The 18,361-nt window shown below is 47.4% G+C and overlaps 1 protein-coding gene and 1 pseudogene across 2 annotated transcripts in view; one reads left to right on the top strand and one right to left on the bottom strand.

Moving 5' to 3' along the window:
* Positions 1–255: 255 nt before the first annotated feature.
* Positions 256–988, bottom strand: LOC108535928 (ubiquitin-conjugating enzyme E2 C-like; annotated as a pseudogene). Its single transcript, XR_001887361.1, has one exon. The product of XR_001887361.1 is annotated as a ubiquitin-conjugating enzyme E2 C-like (transcript).
* Positions 989–10,099: 9,111 nt separating this feature from the next.
* Positions 10,100–18,361, top strand: part of PARP1 (poly(ADP-ribose) polymerase 1) — a 47,698-nt gene continuing 39,436 nt past the window's right edge. Inside the window, exons 1-2 of the mRNA XM_017882330.1 lie at positions 10,100–10,416; positions 15,869–16,034. Of these exons, the coding sequence (XP_017737819.1) occupies positions 10,297–10,416; positions 15,869–16,034 (286 nt within the window). The 5' untranslated portion in view covers positions 10,100–10,296. The remainder of the gene's footprint in view (positions 10,417–15,868; positions 16,035–18,361) is intronic.

The raw sequence follows: 18,361 nt of genomic DNA, 5'->3' as shown, positions 1-18,361 counted from the left end.
CTGGCTCAGCCTCATCTGCAACACAGCTGAGGGAGCTCCAACATTCACTAACATTGCTGGTACACATCACCGACTCCATAGACAGGAAGTATTATTGTGACACTCATTTTATAGATGAAGAAACAGATGCAGAGTCATAAAATAAGGTACAAGGGAATAAATCTTTGTCACCTCACTGCTTGGCCCCACATCCTTAAGTTCCACCTCTGCCTACCCTGAGTACCTCTAACCCTAGTGTAACTACAAGGCAACAACTTGTCTAAAAAAGGACCAAAATGCATTTATTTAATATACATCACAAGGGTTCAACCGAGGCTTAATTTAAAAGACAAAAACAAAACAAAAATAATACCACAGCTCAAGATACAGAGTCCTATACAGAAATCACAAAAAGGACAGACCATCTAAGGAAAAATTAAGACAACACAAGGACAGGCTGGGCAGCCTGGGTCAGGGCTCCTGGCTGGTGACCTGCTTTGAGTAGGTTTCTTGCAGGTACTTCTTAAAAGCTGTGGGGTTTTTCCAGAGCTCGGCAGCATGCGTATTCAAGGGACTATCAATGTTGGGTTCTCCTAGAAGGCTCTGGATGGAGAGCAGAATGGTCCTGACGTCATATAGGGCAGACCACTTGTCCTTCAGGATGTCCAGGCATATGTTACCCTGGGTGTCCACGTTGGGGTGGTAGCAGGGTGTGAGGAATTTCACCGTGGGCGCATTGTAAGGGTAGCCACTGGGGAACTCTAGTGAGAGCTTATACCTCAGGTCTTCATATACTGTTCCAGCTGCTCCATGGATGGTCCCTACCCATTTGAAAAGGTTGTCTGATTCAGGGAAGGCAGAAATCCCTTTATCGCCAGACATCATGAGGGTCATCAGCTCCTGCTGTAGCCTTTTGCCCACGGGACCCCGGGCGCGCCCCGCTCGGCTCGGCTCCTTTACGGGCGGCGGTGACGCTTGTGGCTGCTGGGTCGCGGTTTTGGGAAGCCATCCGGCGGTGTTGGCAGAGAGACAGGAACTCGGAGAACACGACTGCAACTGCCTAATTTATAATTTTCTATTAGCCACATTTAAAAAGTAAAAAGAAATAGGTAAAATTGGCTGGGTGCAGTGGCTCATGCTTGTAATCCCAGCACTTTGGGAGGCCTAGGGAGGCAGATCACTTGAGATCAGGAGTTCAAGACCAGCTTGGCCAATTTGGTGAAACCCAGTCTCTACTAAAAATATAATAATTAGCCAGGTGTGGTGGCACGCACCTGTAGACCCAGCTACTCAGGAGGCTGAGGCAAGAGAATGACTTAAACCTGGGAGCCAGAGGTTGCAGTGAGCCAAGATCGTGCCACTGTACTTTAGCCTGGGCAACAGAGTGAGACTCTGTCTCGAAAGAAAGAAAGAAAAAAAGAAAGAAAGAAAGAAAGAAAGAAAGAAGGAAGGAAGGAAGGAAGGAAGGAAGGAAGGAAGGAAGGAAGGAAGGAAGGAAGGAAAGGTAAAAATAAGTTTAATAATATATTTTAATCCAGTATTTCCAAAATATTATCATTTCAACATGCAATCAATATAAACAAATTACTAACGAGATTTTTATTTCTTCTTTTCATACTAAGTTTTCAAAATCCATTGTGCATTTGACTTACAGCACATCTCCATTCAAACTAGACACATTTCTAGTGCTCAATAGTCACATGTGGCTAGTGGCTACTGTATCAGACAACACAGATCGAAATGTATAAAAAGGATGTATTTGTATATCACTTGTGAAATATGAAAACTCAGTCTAGATGAAACAAATAGAAGTAATGTTATCATCCCTCCAAACAAACCATCAAACCAATACAAGTATGGTTCATCTATATCATGAATTGGCATGTAGTTGTTAAAAAGAATGAAGTATCCAGTATGCTGACAGGAATAGATAGGTATCTCTGAGATGCTAAAGAAAAAAACTCAAGGTACAATATGTACACAGTGTGATCTCAAATTTTGTACATGTGCATGTGTGTGTGTAGAGAGAGAGAAGGAATCCAGCAGAAGAGAAGCCAAACTATAAACAGGGAAAAGTGATGACCTCCAGGGTATGTGGATGGGGAGGGATTGAGGGGAAGGAAAGTTTTCACTTATGCCTGTGTTCTTTAAATTTTTGTTTGTTTGTTTACTTTTATCCAAGGGAACCCACAGGAAGGTTCAGTCTCTCTATCTCTGTCTCTCTCACACATGCGCACCCCAGGACAGCAGTATTTGAGCTCAGGAGTTCCATGAGGGCCCTCTGGGCAGGGTGGGGGAGTCCCAAGAGACAGTGAGCCTGTGAGGTCATATTTCCTTGCTCCTGCTCAGCCCCTCTTCCACCCACCATACCAGGAACTGAGGTTTCTTTTGGGGCAATAGACACTGGGAGCCACAGACAACTACAAAATTCAGAGAAAATTGAGGATGCTTGAAAAACAGGGATTTAATTAAATACACATTTTTTGAGGGTCAAGGAAATGTCAGGCATCAAGAGAAAAAAAAAATGAGTAAATAGGCCAGGCGCGGTGGCTCACACCTGTAATCCCAGCACTTTGGGAGGCTGAGGCAGGCAGACCACCTAAGGTCGGGAGTTCAAGACCAGCCTGACCAACATGGAGAAACCCCGTCTCTACTAAAAATACAAAAATTAGCCAGGCGTGGTGGCAGCTGCCTGTAATCTCAGCTATTCAGGAGGCTGAGGCAGGAGACTCACTTGAACCCAGGAGGCGGAGGTTGTGTTGAGCTGAGATCATCCCATTACACTCCAGCCTGGGCAACAAGAGCAAAACTCCATCTCAAAAAAAAAAAAAAAAAATTGAGTAAACATGGTTTCTGCCAAGGAAGAGGGGCCAGCTCTGGATGCAGCTGACTGCAGTGCAAGGAAGTTGCCAAGGAGGCAGCCAGGCTTTCAGCCCAGAGAATGAGGAGCAGGGTAAGAGATCGACTTAGAGGGAGGCTCTGCAAACAGGGAAAGGCAGAGGCTCAGCTCTCACCCTGACTTCACTGCTGGACGGCTTTGTGCATGTCAGTGTATCTCTTCCTGTCTCCATTTTCTTAACTGAAAATGAAAACAGCTCCCAGAAAAGTTGCCCAGGCTGGTCTCAAACTCCTGGGCTCCCAGAAAAGTAACTTGAAAAGTGAAGGCACAGAGCACGGAGATTGATTCTGTCCTAGTGAGGTAGAGGAAGGACTCTACTCCAGAGGTGGGGCTTGGACACTAGACCAAGTTGAGAACTAGCTAAAACAGGGAGTGGGTGGAAGCGGCTTTCCATAGGACACATCCACCAGGGTGCCATGTCCATTTACCATCGCCATGGCAACACTGGGAAATTACTGCCGCTCTCCATAGCAATGACCTGACCACCCAGAAGTTACCACCATTTTCCTAGAAATTTCTGCATAATCTGCTCTTTAATTTGCATGTAATTAAAAGTGGATATAAATATGACTGCAGAGCTGCCTCTGAATTGCCACTATGGGCACACTGCCTAATGAGTAGCCCTCCCTCACACAAGGAGCAGTCCCTCTGCTGTTGCTGTACACTGCTGCTTCAATAAAAGTTGCTATCTCACAGCATCAGCTTGCCATTGATTTCTTTCCTGGGCAAAGCCAAAAACCCTCCCAGGCTAAGCCCCAATTTTGGCCTCGCCTGCCCTGCATCACTGAGTGGAGAGGAAGGAGAAGATAGCTGCCATGCTCTGAGACAGCACAGACCACATGGAGAGGCCACAGGCAGGTGTTTCAGTGGCAGACTCAGCTGAGGTCCTTGCCAGTTTCAACCACCAAAGGAAGCCTTTGAGATTACTCCAGCCCCAGCCACCTGTGACTGCAGCCACCTGAGACCCTGAGTAAGATCCACTTCACTGAGCCTGGTCAACCCACAGAAACATGACTTCATTTTGAAGGTTTATTATGCAGCAATAGATAACTACAGCAGGGAAGTAGCAAGAAGTTGGAGGACAGTAACCACTGACTACCCCCTTTAAATAAGCATCCCATTTAGCTCCAACCAATTGTTGGTAAGAATGCAGAAGCCCATTGTTCCCACATTTGAAGGTTTTTCAAGTAAAACAGAAATCTAGACTTTTAAGAGAAAATTCTGATTTTAGAACACTGACAAATAATTCAAAAAAAAATTAAAACCTGTTCTAGACAATGCTATGGGGTGAATTTGGCCTTCAGTCCACCAGCTGTCTGTCTCTGATTATGCAAAGCAGAGTGGCTACTGTCTGTCTAGACCCTTCTTTCTTCCATCACCCACATCCCCATCTACATGGTTGTCTTTCATGAAGCCCCATGTTCTCATATGGCTGTACCACTTGGCCGCTGTTGATTGGACCAGGTGTGAGCATCTCATCCATGTTGACTTCATCAGAATTCTAACCTGGAATGTCTTAAGTAAAACTGAGGGAGGAAAAAAGACCCCATCTATTAGTCAGGAAACATTAGTGGCCTTGATCTCTGTCCTGTTTGACAGAAGCTAGTCTCCTATGAGAGAGAAAGAAGCTCCAGAAAGAAGCAGAGACAAGAAGAACAGAGTCCTAGAGGTATCTGAGTCTTGGGCCCCATTGTCTCTATAGTCCATCTGCATTTTAGTTTAGTTATTCCCATAATTTTTTTGTCTCTTCTTTCCATTCTATGAGAGATACCCTGGTATCCTTCCAATGCATTTCCCTTTTGGTTTATCTTCTTTCAGCTAAGTTTCTATCACATATAACCATTAAGTTTATTACAGGAGTTCAATAGAGGGTTTTAAATAGAGTAGAACTCATGATCAAATTTATTTTTAAGAAATAGAACTTTAGGTGTGGTGGCCCATGCCTGTAATCCTACAATTTTGGGAGGCTGAGGCAGGTGGATCACCTGAGGACAGGAGTTCAAGACCAGCCTGAACAACATGGTGAAAACCCGTCTCTACTAAATATACAAAAATTAGCTGGGTGTGGTGGTGCATGCCTGTAATCCCAGCTACTCGGAAGGCTGAGGCAAGAGAATCACTTGAACCTAGGCAGCAGAGGTTGCAGTAAGCCGAGATTGTACCACAGCATTCCAGCCTGGGTGACAGAGTGAGACTCCGTCCAGAAAAAAAAAAAAAAAAAAGACAGAACAGAAATAGAACTTTAGCAATGGATGGGTTGGAAGAGGGAAAGAAGGATGATGGTTAGATGACCGATGAGATGGTAAGGGCCATGACAGTAAGGGGAATGGTCAGGTGCCAAGGCAGCAGACAAGGTCTAATGACCAAAGTGTAAGCAATTCACCAGAACTTTCTTTTAAAAATTTATTATTCTTAAATGGAGATGGAATCTTTGGCCAGGCATGGTGGCTCATGCCTATAGTCCCAGCACTTTGGGAGGCTGAGGCTGACAGATCACTTGAGCCCAGGAGTTCAAGACCAGCCTGGGCAACATGGTGAAACCCTGTCTCTACAAAAAATATAAAAAATCAGCCTGGTGTGGTGGTGGGCACTTGTAGTCTCTCAGCTACTCTAGAGGATCACCTGAGCCCAGGGAGGCAGAGGCTGCAGTGAGTCATGATCAAGCCACGGCACTCCAGTCTAGGTGACAAAGTGAGACCCCATCTCAAAAAAAAAGGAGATAGGGTCTCAGTCTCACTATATGGTCATCTCTAAACCCAGACCCCAGACAGGTCTACAACTGCTGGCTTGAAGCTATCCTCCTGTCTCAGCCTCCCAAAGTGCTGGGATTACAGGTGTGAGCCACTGCACCTGGCCACACTAAATCTTTCCAGGTTCATGTTGTTATCTGAAAACCAGATTAAAAAATACCTACCTCAATATCTGTGAAAACAAGCGGGGAAAGAATACCTACCTAGAGACACTGCCAAGATAAGTGAGGGCCGAATGGACACTGAGTGATTCTGTGGCTCACTGAGCAAAAATAACTAAACATGGGCAAAGGAGAGCCCAATGATCCTAGGGGCAAAATGTCATCACAGGCATTCTGCACACACTTGCCAGGATACAGGAGAAGCAACCAGACGCTTCATTCATCTTCTCAGAATGTTCACTAACATGTTCAGAAAGGTGGAAAACCTTACTTGCTAAAGAGAAGGAAATCGGAAGTATGGCCAAGAGTATTCAAGGCCCTTTATGAAAAAGAAATGAAAACTTATATCCCTCCTAAAAGAGAAGTAAAACAGAAATTCAGAGATTCTAATGCACCCGAAAGGCCTCCTTTGGCCTTTAACTTTGTGTTCTGAGTACTGCCCTCAAATCAAAGGAGAGCCTGGTCTGTCCACTGGCAGTGATGCCAAGAACCTGGGAAGGACATGAGTGACCACGCTGCAGATGGCAAGCAGCCCGAAAAGAAGGCTTCTTGACTGAAGGAAAAGTACCAAGAGCAGAATGCTGCATATCCAGTGAAAGGAACGCTGATGTGGCAAAAATGATGTTGTCAAGGCCGAAGAAAGCAAGAAGAAAAAAAAAAGTGGAGAAAGACAAAGAAGGTAAGGAAAATAAAAAATGAAGTCAATGATAATGACAAATAAGGTAGTTCTAAGGCAGCTTTTTTTTTTCTCTTGTCTATAAATCATTTAACCTACCTGGACACAGCTCACTCCTTTTAAAGAAAAAAATTGAAATGTAAAGCCATATAAGATTTATTTGAAAACTGCATGATGGTGTTCTTTTTTCGTTTTTGTATTATTAACAAGAATTATCAAGTAATTCTTTAGACAACCCTGTCATGGTGGTATTTTCAACAGCCACCAACTTTGCCTGGTATACTATAGGGGTTATAAATCAGCATGGGAATTTCAAATTTAAGGTTCTTGTTGGTGCACAGTATAAGTTAGTTGTATACAAATGTGAAGTAACATGATTAATTAAACTGTTGGGCTGTGCGAAGGGAAGGCCAACTGTGGGATTCAGTCATTCATTCAATAAATATTGATGAGTGCTTGGCACTGTTCCAGGCACTGAGGATATTGCAGCAAAACAGACACAAGCTCCTGCCCTCATGGAGCTTACATTCTGGTGAAGGATACAGAGCCACCAAAAAGAATGGCAGCAGGCCATGAGAAAGGATTAAAGTCAGGAAGTTAGAATTTGGGGATGGATTGAACATGGGACAAAAGAGAAGAGTCAAGTTGACTACAAAGAATTTGGCCTAAGTAATGCAGAGAATGGTGGGCCATTTCTTGAGATGGGAAGCACTAGGGCAGTTTTGGACATAAATGGAGATGCATATGAGCCATTCAAACAGAAATGTTGAGAAGGCAGTAGGTGATAGCTGGCTTTCCTTAGGTTCTAGGGCAGGAATTCTTAACCTTTTGTGAGTGTACCTAGGACCTTTTTGGTGGTCCATGAAGCCCTTTCCAGAAGAAATATTGTGGAGGAACCTATCTTAATGTAATAATAGCTTCTAGGTACATTATCAGGCAAACTATCCCAGAAGTTACAAAACAGAAAGCCTCACAGACCAAATTATGATGCTTGAATTCCAGGGTTTATTGAATCAGTTTAAAACCACTTACAGCAAGAACTCGATGGGGTGGATAACATACACAGGATAGGGTATAGGCAAGGCAGATGGACCACACCACCAGAACCTAGAATTAGGCAATTTTTTCCTCTCCTCTCCTCTCCTCTCCTCTCCTCTTCTCTTCTCTTCTCTTCTGTTTTTGAGACAGAGTCTCACTCTGCTGCCCAGGCTGGAGTGCAATGGCATGATCTTGGCTCACTGCAACCTTCACCTCCCGCGTTCAAGCGATTCTCGTGCCTCAGCCTCCCGAGTAGCTGGGATTACAGGCACGCGCCACGACGCCCAGCTAATACTTGTATTCTTAGTAGAGATGGGGTTTCACCATGTTGACCAGGCTGGTCTTGAACTCCTGACCTTAGGTGATCCACCCGCCTCAGCCTCCCAAAGAGCTGGGATGATAGGTGTGAGCCACCGCGCCTGGCTAATATTGATATGTTTTCCCACTCTCTGCCACATCAGCGGCACTGACAAAGTTGGACATCAGTCCCACTGACAGAGTTGAGGATGCTCAAGGTGGCTCAACAAAGGGTACTGGAGGAGCAACTCACACTGCGCTGTTAGACACGGGTGCAAGCACACTCAGCCACAGCTGCAGCTCACCAATCAGCCTGCTGAACAGACCTGAATTTTAGCTGCATTTTTGGGGCAGAGCATATGGGTGCCAGGATGGGACCAAAATCTTATCAACAATGAGTGACCATTTAGGGATGATATAGTTATCAACCCAGAGATGGCATGATCATGCCTTTGACTTGGTCATTCTCTAAGTAAAACTCTTATTTGTTCCATCGTATTTTCCACTTATTCTGTTTACCTTCAAAATATCCTTTTTTTTTTTTTTTTTTTTGAGACAGGGTCACACAGGGGGGGGGGGGGGGGGGGGGGGGGGGAGGGGGGGGGGTGGGGGGGGGGGGGGGGGGGGTGGGGGGGGGGGGGGGGGGGGGGCGGGGGGGGGGGGGGGGGGGGGGGGGGGAGACAGGGTCACACTGTCACCCAGGCTGGAGTGCAGTGGCACTATCACGGCTCACCACAGCCTCAACCTTCAGGGCTCAGGTGATCCTCCCACCTCAGCCTCCCGAGTAGCTGGGACTATAGGCACCTGCCACCACCCCAGCTAATTTTGTAGAGACGAGGTTTTGTAATGTCGCCCAGGATGGTCTTGAACTCCTGGGCTCAAGGGATCCACCCACCTCAGCCTCCCAAAGTGCTAGGATTATAGGTATGAGCCACTGTGCCCAGCCTACCTTCAACGTATCTTACTGATTACTTTTAGGATTCAGCCTATGTCTCACAACCTTCTTGCTTACTCAACATCCTTATCTCTTAAGCTACTAGCTTCTTCTCTATGGTTAACACTTTTTATGAGTTTATTCATCTGCTTATTTTTCTTATCCTCTACACCAGAATTGAATATTTTCAAACGCAGCACACTCACGTTACAATCTTTGAAATGAAAAAAAAAAAAATGCATAGGATTAGAAAAGAAACCAATTTTAATAAACTGTATTTTAAAGTGTAGTTCCATATTAAACAACATGATCTAGGCCAGGTGCAGTGGCTCATCCCTGTAATCCCAGCACTTTGGGAGGCCGAGGTGGGAGGATTGTTTGAGGCCAGGGGTTCGAGACCAGCCTGGGCAACATGGAGAGATTCCCCATCTCTTTCTTTATACACACACACACACACACAGAAAATATCTGGTAGCAACAGGTCTAGTCATTACCACAATTGTGAGTAGTGATGAGCTTAATAATATTTTGAGTTATCACCAAAATAACTGTAAAGTAACATGAAAACATCTGTGATGACTATTGCCCACAAAGTCACAGGTACTTCTAATACTCCTGGGATTTGTAGTCAAATTGATAATAAAGGAAATGCTAGGTTTCAGTTGGTATTTTGTCCCGATGGTGTATGGATGGCAGGTTGGAATGCCCGTCCAAGCCAGAGGGGTTGACCTAACACTGCAGGGTCCACCTAGGGCCGATCAACTGTATTCCCGAGGGGGGACCTACTCTTCCCGGACCCAGCTGCCCTCAGGGGAGAGAGGACACACTTATAAAAAGAGTTTGGGGCTGGCTTAGTAGTTCACTCCTGTGACCCCAGCACTTTAGGAGGCTGAGGCTCGAAGATCACTTGTAGCCAGGAGTTTGAGACCAGTCTAGCCAACTTGGCGAGGCTCTATCCCTAAAAAAAAACAATTTTTTTTTAAATTAGCCAGTTGTGGTGATGCACGCCTATAGTCCCAGCTACTTGGGAGGCTGAGGTGGGAGGATCTCTGGGCTCAGGAGTTCCAGACTGCAGTGAGCCATGATCGCGCCGCTGCACTCCAGCGCAGTGAGACTCAGTCTCAAAAATAAAAGGTGGAGGGGTTGGGGGTATAATTAGTTATGAAAACAGGTATGACTTCCTGGGACAGAACGATCAAAGGGGTGGCGCCGGGTCCTGGAAAGAGCTACTAGCTCAGTCCAAGCCCCGCCTCGGCCCCCAGGGTAGCGGGCCGCAGAGCTCCACCTGCAGGAGCCGGGGAAACTCCGATCCCCGGCCGGCAGGGGGCGCGAGCGCCGCAGGCCCCGCCCCGTGGACGTGGGCTCCGTGGGCGTTCCCGCGGCCAGGCATCAGCAATCTATCGGGGAACGGCGGTGGCCGGTGCTGCGTGCTCGGTGGCGGCTCTGGACGCTCAGGCGCCTGCGGCTGGGTGAGCGCACGCGGGGCGGTGAGGCGGCGAGGCGGTTGCGTGTTTCCAGGTCGTGGCGTCGGGCTCCTGGAGCTTTGGCGGCAGCTAGGGGAGATGGCGGAGTCTTCGGATAAGCTCTACCGAGTCGAGTACGCCAAGAGCGGACGCGCCTCTTGCAAGAAATGCAGCGAGAGCATCCCCAAGGACTCGCTCCGGATGGCCATCATGGTGCAGGTGCGGGCCGCTGTGCGGGCGGCGGGGTGGGTACGTGGCGCTCCGGGTTAACTGTGTCCGGGAAGGCTCGGGGAGTGCGGGCCCAGGGAGCGAGCGGACCTGGGCCCTCGGAGCGGCGCTTGGGGCCTGTGGGGCCGTGGCCGCCCCTCCTCCCCCGAGCGGCCCGGCCGACCCTTCCGGAAGGTTTTGCTGATGTTGCAGGAAAAGCCCGGGAAATACAGTCTGCAGCTGGTGCTGCCTTTCGCTTTGTGTAAACGAGAAGCTGCTTCTCTCCTCCTTTCTTGGTGGTGGTGTTTTATTATTGCGGTTCGCCTCAGGGGTTGGGGGTGGGGGGGAATTGTACATGGTCTCTTTAAGCTAATCTGATTTTGACCTATCTTGTTCTGGAAGATTTTTGTCCTACGTGGATGGTGGCGACTGGCATGTGGGGATTTTTTTTTAAACCTATTTTTGGCCGTCATTTCAACACGTCATTTTAACGCTCACCCTCGTTTTTCATTTTAATTAGGCAAAACTATGCAGAGAGGTGTCATTTCTGTACAGTGCATTCACTTTGAGCCTAATCTGTGCTTTAAAATAACATTTTCCCCAAATTTTCCAGGTTCACAGACGCGTTCTTGGTGCATTTGCAGCTGTCTGGTTTGAGTAAGAGTGGCTCCAGGGGGGTTTCTCTTGTGGGCTTTTTGATAGATTGAGGATCGATCCCCTTCTGAGGTTTCCTGAGGCTTCTGTGAGGTGGTGGGCTTGAAGGCCCCTGTCATTTCCCAGGGGCTCCTGCCTCCGGCTTCCAGTTTGCTGATATCTGCCTTTGTATTAATAATTCTGGTTCTCACCTGCCCTGTTCCTCCTCGCTTCCAACATACTACCCAAGCTTAGTGCTCATGGTCAAGGTAGCTTGATTTTCCTCCCTACCATGAGCTGTAATGTGCTTTAGGAATGACCAGATAGCCCTCAGTGGATTTTCAGGACTTAAAGAGTACAAGGGAGGGCGACATTTACCGAGTGGATACCCAAGTGCCAGGTGTACTTCCGTTATCTTATTTCACAATATGTCTGTCACCTCCGTGTCCTCGGGGCATACCTAAGTCAGTACGTGGCACACAGTGCTTATTTGGTAGGCATTTGTTAAGTTCTAAGCACTCTGTTAGGTTTTAAGGACACAGAATCCACCTTTGGGAATTTCCAGTTTGGTTAAACGGGAATTGACTGGTAAACAAACATTGCCGTACAGAGGGGATGGATGCCACCTGATGGAACTGTGCTCTAGGCATTGTGTGCCTAGGAGTCCGAGATGACCCAGCTTAGGGTGGAAGGTTGATTAGGAGTCGTTAATTCACAGAAGTGGAGCAGAAAGATGAGGATAGGGAAGTAGACGGGGCCTACAATTTGAAGAGCCGTGTTTCCCACTAAGGAACCTAGAACTTACCTTAAATATATAAGGCAGCCTGTTCTTATGAAGTTCTCACTCCTGGTGCAGGAGCTCTTAACCCCAGGGTCGGTAGGATGGTAGATAGAATGCAAGAGGTCCATGGGTTTAGATAAGAAAAAATTGATGTCTCCATCTCCACTAACCTATAGATAAAATTCATTATTTCCTCTAATCATAAATGTCAGCAGCAAAGCAAAGGCATACTAGCAGTCCCTATGATTTTTTTCACCCGTGGTAATTACAGATATTTTCACTTTACAGTTGGGAGTTTCTCAAAATATAATTTACTCTCATTGCTACAAAAATCACAGTTGTTAGAGGCAGTACTAGATCTTGTTATTTAATACTTTAAAGCTCATGGGTTACTGTACGCAAATTACCTTTCAAATGTTTTGATAATTATTTCAATATGTTTCCTTTTCGAACTTTTTTGTTTTGTTTTGTTTTTTGAGATGGGGTCTCACTGTGTTGCCCAAGCTGGTCTCAAACTCCTGAGCTCAAGTGATCCACCTACCTCAGCCCTGTAAAGTGGTAGGATTACAGGCATGAGCCACCACGACTGACCATTTGCGAGCCTTTTTATTATGCATTTTTAAATGTTATTCCGAGAAAGGGACATCCACGGGCCGTAACAGGTGGGCAGAGTACCATGTTCTAGTGGAAAGACAGAAAACCCAAGTTCAGACAGCGTGTTGAGGCTAGAACAACACCGCTGTGGAGGAAGTTAGAGGAGGCTTAGCTGTGGGGGAGGCAGGATGGAGGAAGCTGAACCTCATCAAGTTTAATATTCTGGGGCCAGGCTTGGTGGCACACGCTTGTAATCTCAGCACTTTAGGAGGCTTGGGTGGGCAGATCACTTAAGCTCAGCAGTTCAAGACCAGCCTGGCCAACATGGTGAAACCTCGTCTCTACAAAAAAATGCAATGATTAGCGGGGCGTGGTGGTTCATGCCTTTAAGTCCCAGCTACTCTGGAGGCTGAAGCTGGAAGATTGCTTGAGCCTGGGAGGTGGAGGTTGCAGCGAGCTGAGATAGTGCCACTGCACTCGCCTGGGCGACAGACCCAGACCCTGTCTGAAAAAAAATAAATAGTAATAACAACATTCTGGGCTTTCCTTTGGCATACTTGATAGTGAAAGAAACTCTTTATTATTAAAAGTAACTGATTTTTCTGTAATTGTGATTGAGGGTGGATTCAGAGTTTTAATTCAGAATTTAAAGTTGGTCTGGTAGGCTGAGCTGGTGAAGATCAAAAGGAAAGAAGCCTTTTCACTTGCTTGAATTTAAATACCTTCTTTTGCATTTATATGGGAGTATTGTTCTCTGAGTATCTGATACCTGATACTTTAGCCCTCATGCCTGGGGCATCTTAGGAGGGATGAGCTGGGCCCTCCAGCTTTTTGGTGGGAGGAGGATGGCGATTGACCTTTGAGTTGCTCTGTCCTGGGAGGGTTTGAGCACTCGGAGGCATGCAGTGAGGTCAGTTCATTCTCTCTTTGGCGTAGGTGGACAGGTAGCATGGCCTGTTCTGCACAGAAGGGAACCCAGTTCACCAGCTGCTGGTTGGGTGAGGACCCTAGTATGTTAGGTGCTCAGAAAGATTCTGCGCCTTGCCTGAGCTATGCAGCTAACAAATGGAGTCGATAGTCTCGTGACCTTGATCTGATGTCTTTCTGCCACATCATTCTCAGTCCTAAGTTTTAGGGCAAAGCGTTGCTTTGGTCAAGGATTCTTCTGCCCAGGCCCTTTGTCCTCTAAGCTTGTGCTGTGATTGCACCATTGGGCAGCACCTCTAGGGTATCCAGCACTGTGCTGGTGGTTGGGGGAGACAGCACCCAGACCAAAGGGCAGCAGGTCTGGGGCCCCTGGCACAGCCAGGAAGAAGTGCCATAGCCATTACCTGTGCCCTTTTATACAAGGGTAACCAGAACATTGTACAGGAAGGGTAGACAAGGGGTAGACAAGCAGGCAGAGCCAGGACGAGGCCACTGCAAATGTTCCATGATAGCCAGATGCTTAGGATCTGTATCAGCAGCCTAGTTGAGATCTGGTGGAATGTTTGAGAGCTGGAACATGAGTCTGCTCTCAGAAATGCCATTTGTTGTCTCTTCTGCAGCAGGAATTACCCCATCCTTCCCTTTTGTTTTTTTTCTATCTGACTTGAAGCCCTAAGCAAACACTGCATGCCTTCTGTGACAGATGTTGCTAGAGAATAGCAAGATAGGCATCTTGCCCCTTATGAAACAATCACCAAATGCATAGTTCTTAGTGAGGAAGGGGAGCTGTGGAAGGGGCCCTGGGGGACCTGAGGGAATGCCCTCAACAGGGCGGGGAGCATTCCAGACCCAGGGGAAAGCTGATGTTGAGGAGTCCTTGCGCTGCCATAGTCTTAGCTGTGCATTTTAATACATCACATCCAGAAAGAGGCCACTCGCAGTGGAGAGAGGGAGTGAGGCACCTTATCATTGCTTTTCCAGAGTATTTTCCCTGTCCCCACAACTCCATCCTAAAAATTCAGCACATTTACTTTTAATGCTGTTTTAATACTCTTATTGCATCTGTGTGACATTTAGCTTTATGTTCTGTAAAAGCAGATGTTTGGGACTTCCCTTGCTTTAGTCAGATCACAGTTGGTGTATTTTTAAGTAGCTCTTCCTGCCGGGCAGTGGAGTGTGGTGGGAGGAACCATGGTGTCAAATCATTCAGTTGCTGCCTCTGTGACTCCCAACCCCCCAGGCAAGGATTTCCAGCCCTGCTCTCTCCATCTGTGAATGAAAGGGCTGGTTCCCACCCAGAGGCAGATTGTGGGATTACGCAGGATGGTTTATGAAAAGCTCAGGGACCCACACTACAGGCTGTGTCTTCCCCTTCTTCCCAGTCGCTGTCACCATCCACTCTGTAAAGCCAGGACTGGGTGCAGTGGCTCATGCCTGTAATCCCAGCACTTCGGGAAGCCAAGGTGGGCGGGTCACGAGGTCAGAAGTTCGAGACCAGCCTGGCCAACATGGTGAAACCCCATTGCTACTAACAATACAAAAATTAGCCAGGTGTAGGTGGCATGTGCCTGTAGTCCCAGCTACTCAGGAGGCTGAGGCAGGAGAATGGCATGAACCCGGGAGGCGGAGCTTTCAGTGAGCCGAGATCCCACCACTACACTCCACCCTGGGCGACAGAGCAAGACTCAGTCTCAAAAAAAAAAGCCAGACAATGCTGGAGGCCTGGGAGCAGAACTTGGCCTTGTCACAATGAAAGGCCTAGTGGGAAGCAAACCACCTGCAGAGGAGAACTGTGTTCCCTGTGGCCAGACTTCCCAGGTCCTGCACCTGGGAAACTGCCCCCGCGAAGGCCAGTGAGCAGCTGACTCCAGCTCCAGGCATGCTGTCCCGAACCGAACCATCCACTGTCACAGTTGCCTCACAGACCTCCATTCATTCCACTCACATCTGTGTGGCTGCTACGAACTTGACAGTTTTTTTCTGACACACTTTTTCTGCTTTACTCATTATCTGGGTCTTGTTCCTCGTTATTCTTAACTGCAGAGGCACTTAAAGAGCCCTTTTCTGGGGCACACAGGCCCTTTGAGTCCAGGCGTGCCTGGAGCAGTTGTCTGGCCATTCCCAGCAGATGCTACAGGATTGTGACTCTGCACAGGTGTCTTCTGTGCGTTTCACTAGACCATGAGGCAGCTCACCACTAAATGTAGTGGCGTGTGGTCAAAAGGGACGTGGGGCAGAGCTCAGTGGTAAAAGGCTACCTTTCTCGTGGCTGTGTTTGGTGTCCTAAGAGAATGAGCTCAAGAACAGTGGGCTACAGTCCTCTGAGCCTTGGGGAAGATTGTGAGAAGGATGCTGCAGCTCTTCATGTGAGAGCAGAGGCTGTCCTCCTTTCACAGATAGGAGAACGAAGGTTTCATGTGCTGTCCCACGCCTGGGACTGGGACTGGGGTTGAGGTCAAGTCAGCATCTAGTGGTTCTAAGCCAAAAGTTAACTGCTCACTTACCTCCCTCTGTTTGTCCTCCTTCTAGTCTCCCATGTTTGATGGAAAAGTTCCACACTGGTACCACTTCTCCTGCTTCTGGAAGGTGGGCCACTCCATCCGGCACCCTGACGTGGAGGTGGATGGGTTCTCTGAGCTTCGGTGGGATGACCAGCAGAAAGTCAAGAAGACAGCGGAAGCTGGAGGAGTGACAGGTGTGTACAAATGGGCAGCATGGGCATTCAGCCCCCACCCTGAAGCTCCCAGGGGTCCTCTTCTCAGAGAGCAAAGCAAACCTCCCCCAGCTTGCCTTCTCCCACATGTGCAGATGAAGCGTATGGTGCCCATGTTATTTCAGCAACACCTCCTGGACTGAGCATCATCTGTTGCATGATATTTGGTGTTTTATTTTTCCAGATGCTTGGAATGTAGCCTTTAAAGTTGTTTTGTTTTAATAGACTTTATTTTGTTCATGGCAAAAGTAAGCAAAGAACAAAGAGTTTCCAATACCCGCTCCCCCTCCTACCACACAGGCTCTTCCTTGTCAACATCTCCCACCAGAGTAGTACATTTGCTATAATTGAGGAACCTACATTGACACATCATTATTGCCCAGAGTCCAGAAACTCCTGATGCTGTACATTCTATGGGTTTGGACAGTTATGTGATGACATGCATTTGCTGTTATAGTATCATACAGAATAATTTCAGACCTGTACCCTTCTGCAGCCCCTTAAGATTAAGGAAGAATAGCTCATCTCAGAGAGGGGAATGAGGTAGGAGGCGGGGCTCAGGCACCAAACCAAACCGAGGACTAACTAAAGCAGGGACAGGGACGAAGCAGCTTTCCATAAAACACCCACCAGTGTGCCATATCAGTTTACCATTGCCATGGCAATACCCAGAAGTTAGCACCCCTTTCTGTGACAACAGTCTGATGACCTAAAAGTTACCACCCCATTTCTTAACATGTCTGCATAATCTGCCCCTTAATTTGCATATAATTAAAAGTGGGTGTAAATATGACCTCAGAACTGCCTTTGAGCTGCTGCCCTCAGCACACTGCCTGTGGGCTGGCCCTGCTCTGCAGGAGCAATCACAGAGCCATAACACTGCTGCTGCAATAAAGCTGCTTTCTTCTACCACCAGCTTGCTCTTAAATTCTGTCCAGAGCGAAGCCAAGGACCCTCCCAGGCTAAGCCCCAATTTAGGGCTGGCCTGCCCTGCATCAGTTTCACCACTCTAAAAATCCCCTATTTATCTCTCCTAATTCCTGGCAACCACTGCTCTTTTAACTGTCTCCACAGTTTTCTCCTTTTATGTCTTCTCCCATGTCTTAGTACAGGTCATGTCAGGTGACATAGAGAGCAGAGCATAAAGCAAAGCTATTAAAAGCTTTATTAGGAGATGTAATCCTAGGGCAGCAAGAGAGAGGAAGGAAGGGGAGGCAGGAGGGCAAGCACAGTGCCATATGTTGTCAAGCTGGCCACGGCTTCATGAGAAACAGCCGATGGCTTGGTCATGCAGGATGCCCTCACACAAGTCCTTTGCCACCAAGCTTCAGAAAAGCCCCTTGGAGCAGGAGGAAGGGAGCGGCATTATCCATTGGTTCTGTCTCTTGTTTCTTACTGGTTTTTGCTCACCTGAGGTGCGTTCTCTGCACTTCCAGATTGTGCTACTGGCCTCTGCACAGTTAGGCTCTGCAGCCAGAGCTGCCTCTAGATCTGGAAGTGGTGGGAGCACTCAGAGTCCCTGGTTTTGAAAGAGTTGGCCTGTTGGTGACAGTGCTGTGTTTGTTACTGTGGTGGTCACTACAGGGTAGGTATGTCAGGGTGTGGCCCTTAACCCTGAGGTAGTGACAGTGCTAGGGAAAAGGCTATAGCACCAGCAGCCACTGTCAAGTAGCCCAGCCTGGGGATACAGATGAACTACGTCCAGTACGTGTAATTTTATAGTTCCTTGTTTCTTTTAACATCTAAGTGTTTACTCTATTTGGAAGTTATCCCAGTGTGTGCTGATGTGGTGTGAGGCATGACTCCAGTTTTATTTTTTTCCAAATGATTATCTAGTTTCCCTACTTTGTTTTTTTGTTGTTGTTGTTTGTTTTTGTTTGTTTTTGAGACGGAGTCTCTGTTGCCCAGGCTGGAGTGCTATGGCATGGTCTTGTCTCACTGCAACCTCCACCTCCCGGGTTCGAGCGATTCTCCTGCCTCAGCCTCCTGAGTAGCGTGGTGCCTGCCACCATGCCCAGCTAATTTTTTGTACTTTTTGTAGAGATGGGGGTTTCACCATGTTGGCCAGGCTGGTCTTGAACTCCTGACCTTGTGATCTGCCCGCCTCGGCCTCCCAAAGTGCTGGGATTACAGGCGTGAGCCACCGCTCCCGACCCCTACTTTGTTTATTGACTTATTCATCTCCCCCATTGATTACAGAGGTGTCTTGTGTCATGTACAAAATTTCTGTATTTTGGGGTCCTTTTAGAAATTTCTGTTCCATTGTCTGTTTAACCTTTTTTTATATATAGACTTTTTTTTTTTTTTTT

This window comes from Rhinopithecus bieti, unplaced genomic scaffold (genome assembly GCF_001698545.2).
Source record: "Rhinopithecus bieti isolate Rb0 unplaced genomic scaffold, ASM169854v2 scaffold_13261, whole genome shotgun sequence".
In the NCBI taxonomy this organism is placed as follows: Eukaryota; Metazoa; Chordata; class Mammalia; order Primates; family Cercopithecidae; genus Rhinopithecus; species Rhinopithecus bieti.
This window is presented reverse-complemented; position numbering and strand designations above follow the sequence as displayed.